The sequence below is a fragment of the Dermacentor silvarum genome, chromosome 11, assembly GCF_013339745.2.
Source record: "Dermacentor silvarum isolate Dsil-2018 chromosome 11, BIME_Dsil_1.4, whole genome shotgun sequence".
In the NCBI taxonomy this organism is placed as follows: Eukaryota; Metazoa; Arthropoda; class Arachnida; order Ixodida; family Ixodidae; genus Dermacentor; species Dermacentor silvarum.
The window spans coordinates 27,083,812-27,088,780 of record NC_051164.1 but is presented as its reverse complement, the minus strand read 5'-3'; the positions used below and the strand labels follow the sequence as shown (position 1 = coordinate 27,088,780).

The following is a 4,969-nucleotide window of genomic DNA, read 5'->3' as shown; positions in this document are numbered from 1 at the left end:
GCGGCGTTGTCTTCGGCTGGTTGAAAGAGGGTGCGCGCCTTGCGTTCGGCTGGTTCTTTTCGATCGCCCCCTCCCGCGTCGAGCGCTCTGAGGCACTCCGAGCCCTGTCGTCGGAACAGTCGCGGAGACCGAGAGCGTTTCCGGTCTCGCGTTTCCGGTATCAAACACAGCGTCGCGACGTGCCGCGCGAAGTTTTTGCGTCGTTTGGACCGCGTTGTTTCGCGTAAAAATGTCAATAAAAGACAGTTTGAGCGTTGCGTTGATGCCCTCACCTTTGCTGGCTTACGTGGAATCCAGCAGCGACAGCTCCGAGAGTGACGACGACTTCAACCGTACTTGTGAGCAGAAATTTTCCCAGCTGTTGACATGCCTAAAAGAATACCGAAGGCTACAGGCTACGTGAAGAACGTTGTGCGGATGTACTCCGAGAAAGAGGTAGGACGTTACAGCGAAATACCGTGTTTCATGTACACTGAATATGCTTTCTTCGTCAGTTTCACAGGAACTTTCGGCTTCCTAGGAAATCCTGCTACGCCTTAATTGAGCGTTTCTCCCAGTGCAGCTTCTTCCCATCGAACAAACGGCACGGTGGCTCACCAGGCAAAACGGCCGAGGAGCATATGCTTTCCTTGTATTGGTAAGGAAACCGTAATGATGCAGCCTTTACTCTGCTTCAAGCGTGGCCTTAGATGCGGAATGAAACGCGAATTGAAGAAAAAAATGCGCAATGACTTAGCTGCACGGTGCGTCACCGCTGTGTAGCGGCGCGTTGAACATAATGTAATAAGAAAATGTGAACGTGTGGCAGTGAATGAAGCAAATATCGAAACAGTGTAGGACGCTTTAAGGGCGATATGTCTGTATTTCGTGCTCTAATGATACACGCCGTGTGCGACGCGTTTCTGTCAACGTTCAACGAGCACTGCCCATGTTCAGGAAATGAAAAACTCGCGTGCTCTAGCTGGATAATATCGCTTTATGCATGACGCCCCCGTGAACGAATTATTGCTACCTACCTTGTGTATTTTAACAAAAATATGACCATGATTATGTGTTAGGTACGTCAAAGTTTGAAAGTGCTCATGAGATGTGAAGAGCTGACGAACGCACGGCGATGAAGGTACATCACGGTAAACCTTGTAGCATTTCGTTATGCAGTAGTGCAGTTTGTTGCTCATGACCTGCTCATTTCTTTCATGTACCCAGGTATGCGGCCAACAAGGCTTCCATGAGGGAGGTGTCTCTTCTTTTTGATACAGCTGAATCAACACAACTGGTTATTATAAATAGTGTTCTCGACTTCATGTGCAGCATTGCACCAGAGGAGATCTCCTTTTCAAGCAACAAGGAAGCTGTTGCAAGAGAATTTGAAAAGGTAAGTTTACTTTTTTGGTGCATGCATTGGAAACAAACGTAAGAGATGATGGATCCCATTGTACACATACTGAGCACTTGCATCAAGATCATATGAAACCAAGAACGTGTTGAGGCCAATATGGCTGGTTCAAATGAGCGGTACAGTTACTAGTTGCGGATTTCATCATTTTCCCAGGGTGGTTGCTTTTGGCTCGCATATTTGTGAGTAATATTGTGTGTTACCATTCAATTAATTTAATGGCTTGGAAAGCATAAAAACATTGTCTGTTTATTACACATCTTATGTTGCTTTTGTCATTCACTGTTCTTTCATGTTTTGTATGTGAGTAGCACTTGCAATGGTCTGCATGCATTACTGAGCAGATATGGGTACTTCATGGTAAACATACCTTTCCTCAGGTTGCTGGATTTCCCAACGTGCTTGGGTGTATTGACGGAACATACATTCCAATCAGGTGCCCGAACAACAAACTCAGATCAACGTACACAAACAGACATGACCAAGTTTCAATCACCATGCAAGGCATATGCGACAGCAATGGGAGATTTGAAGACGTTTTTACAGGCACCCCCAGCAAGATCCACGATGCCAGAGTCCTTAGGCTGTCAACAGTGAACGAGGATCTGCCAACAATCTGCCAAATCAACCAGTACCACATTCTTGGAGATGCTGCCTATCCAATACGGGAACACCTTCTTACACCATACAAAGATTTTGGTGCCATGACAGATGCGCAGATTGTGTACAACCACCGTCACTCTTCAACGTGTGCCGTGATCGAGAACGCATTCAGCAGCCTCAAACAGAGGTTCCGCCAGCTGCGGTATATTGAATTCCAAACTGTGGACAAGATAACGCAATTCATCATTGCTTGCTGTACACTGCACAATATTTGCCTTGACGTTGGGGATTTAAATGTTGACGACATCTAACTGATGACGACCTGCAGGAAAGACAACAAGAGATCGCTCAGCATCGCATTCACCGAGAGGAAGAATGCAAGGAAGCAAGCCAGTCCATACCGACACAGAGAGAGTCAGCCCTGCGGCGCCTTGGTGAACTGAAGCGGAGCAACCTGGCACAGCGTTTATACTTTGCTCATTCTGTCATGATGGTGTAAGAAAAGTGTGCAAGAAGCATTTCTCTTATGTATGAACAAGGCGTAAGACACAGTGCTTTTAAAGTTTTATTGACGCAAGCAGTTGTTGCGTTTATGGTTCTGAAATGAACTGCATGTCCTTCTTGCAATGAAAAAAAAAAAAAAAACGCTACTCGCGTAAAAAATGTCCAGCTGCTTTGGAGTTTAAATAAATATGCAATTATGTTGTAAACATTGTTTACGGTGTGCCTCGCTGTGTGCTCATTCTCCTTTCCTTGTCGATATTTCGCAGTGCGTCCATGTAATCTGCATGTGCTTGGAGGATTTCTTGATGTCGCTGTGCACGTGCTTCCTCGCACTTTCTTTCTCTTTTTTTCTTTTCGAGCTTCGCGCTGTTCGTTCATGTTGTGCATCTCATCAAAAACATCTTCACATGCTTCATACGGTCAGTACTCGACCGTTGATTTCTTGGGCGCGCAGGTCTCCCTTTTGGTGTAGTACCATCACAATGAAGCCTGCCATTATTCACTTGCTCTAGAAGTGCTGTGTTGATGAAGGCCTGGCTATTGTCATCCAGGTTAGATGACTGATGACATGAGGTTCGGGTCCTCCGCAGTGGCATGTGCAGCAGAAGGTACCCTCTTGTATGTCACTTTCTTTACTCCCCGAATAACCCCTGGTTCTAGGCTGTCATCTATAGCTCGAATCGCTGCAAACTCTTCCTCAAACACCACATTGCAGCGTGAATGGCCAGACGTGCGATTGTTGCGATCTTCATTGCATTTGCGTTTCGCAATGGTTCCTAAAGCGAGTCTCGCACTGAATACCAGTTCGCAAAACATTGAGTAAAGCAAACATATCACGGCCAATTTGCTCAAACATTTCCCTCTTGCATTTAAACTTCTTTATTGGCCCCACAGATGGCGCATACTTGGCATAATAATCAAGAAGCAGCTTTGTCTCTCCATCACTCCAGGTAGCTGTAAATGAGATGGGAAACGTTTCAGATAAAGTGACAGACAACTGCGAGTCACAGTTGTTAAGGTACCGTTGTATAAAACAAGGTGTGTTGCACAAAAAAGCCAAATGTGCAGTCAAATTTGTTAAATGAACTGAATAGGTGTAGGACACTGCTACAATATTCTGTGAGGTGCACCTCCAGACTGCCTTGAACAGAGAAAAGTTACCAAAGACACCATTACATAATGCTGCTCTCAATGAATACGAACAGCGCAGTCACTGTTGCGTTACCTCCTTGAACAGGGATACATTGGAGGCGTTAAGGATTGAGGTGGTAATGGAACGAATACAAAGTAACATTAAAGAGCAACACTTTAGGCTAAAGTGATGATGAATGTAGTGTTTTGTGGCGCAAGGGCCACGTATGGTCAGTCTTTAGACTTCAGACTAAAGTGTTGTCTGCTAGAGTATGTGCGTTGGTTGATAGATGAAGAATGCAGTGTAAAATGTTCCTAAAGGAATTGTGCATCTGGAGATGGTGTCAGCATGTGAGGGAGACTAGACTGCGTTCAAAGCGTTTTAACACATTACAGCAGTTTTTAAAGTAAGTGTTCTGAAGACAAACTGAGGTTTCAACAGCGCCAATAAAACAAGGACGCGAAGAAACATATAGCACAGACAAGCGCTGACTGCCAATTGGAAGTTTATTTGAAGTTCTTCAGCCATTTATACCTTTTCCGGCAAAGGCACGCGTACACTAGTTACATAAACATCTGCAAAATCCACATCATAGTATGTCATGCAAAAAAGTATTTCTTTCTCCAACAAAGCGAGGTTATGTCGAGCTTTTTTGCATGCCAGATTATGATGTTTCTGATTTTGCCGATGTTTATGTGACTGGTGTGCGCATGCCTATGCTGGAAAAAGTATAACTGACTGAACAATTTGAAATAAACTTCCAGTTGGCAGTCAGCGCTTGTCTGTGGTACTTGTTTCTTGGTGTCCTTGTTTTATTCACGCTGTTCAAACCTCAGTTCTAGATATGAACCAACTAGCTCTCATGAAGACCTTACTGAAGTAGTTCTTGTAACGAGCTGAAAATGTTTACATACCATTTACAGAAGAGGAACCACGAGATTGTCGATGTTGCTCTATTGCTAGATCTCCTGACAGATCATCAGTTGCTGCACTGCCTGTGGAACAAAACAAAAAGGCAGACCTTTTCTACGAGGCTACTTAATATCTATACAAATTCAAATAAATGAGCAGATCGAGCAGTGAGCTTAATGTACGCAATTTTTACCGAAACTAATTTCACATAATAGAACTGATAACTTGGCTAATTGGTAAAATATGCCAGTAACCAATAATATCTACTGAAGCAGCATGATGTTATGTGCAAGACGAGGAGTAGACATAGGCATCATATTTTCACAACATTTAGGGGAAAGGAGAAGCTAGTTGTGCAGTGTGAATAGATATGACATTCACAGGCATTAAAACATCCATGACGAAGCACTGTGTAATGAACA

The 4,969-nt window shown here is 44.1% G+C and overlaps 1 protein-coding gene across 1 annotated transcript; it reads left to right on the top strand.

Moving 5' to 3' along the window:
• The first annotated feature begins 262 nt into the window (after positions 1-262).
• LOC125941272 (putative nuclease HARBI1) lies at positions 263-2,310 on the top strand. The gene is made up of 3 exons (XM_049658253.1): positions 263-338; positions 1,260-1,375; positions 1,777-2,310. The coding sequence occupies exons 1-3, from the start codon at positions 263-265 to the stop codon at positions 2,308-2,310; spliced, it is 726 nt and encodes a 241-aa protein (XP_049514210.1).
• Positions 2,311-4,969: the final 2,659 nt, after the last annotated feature.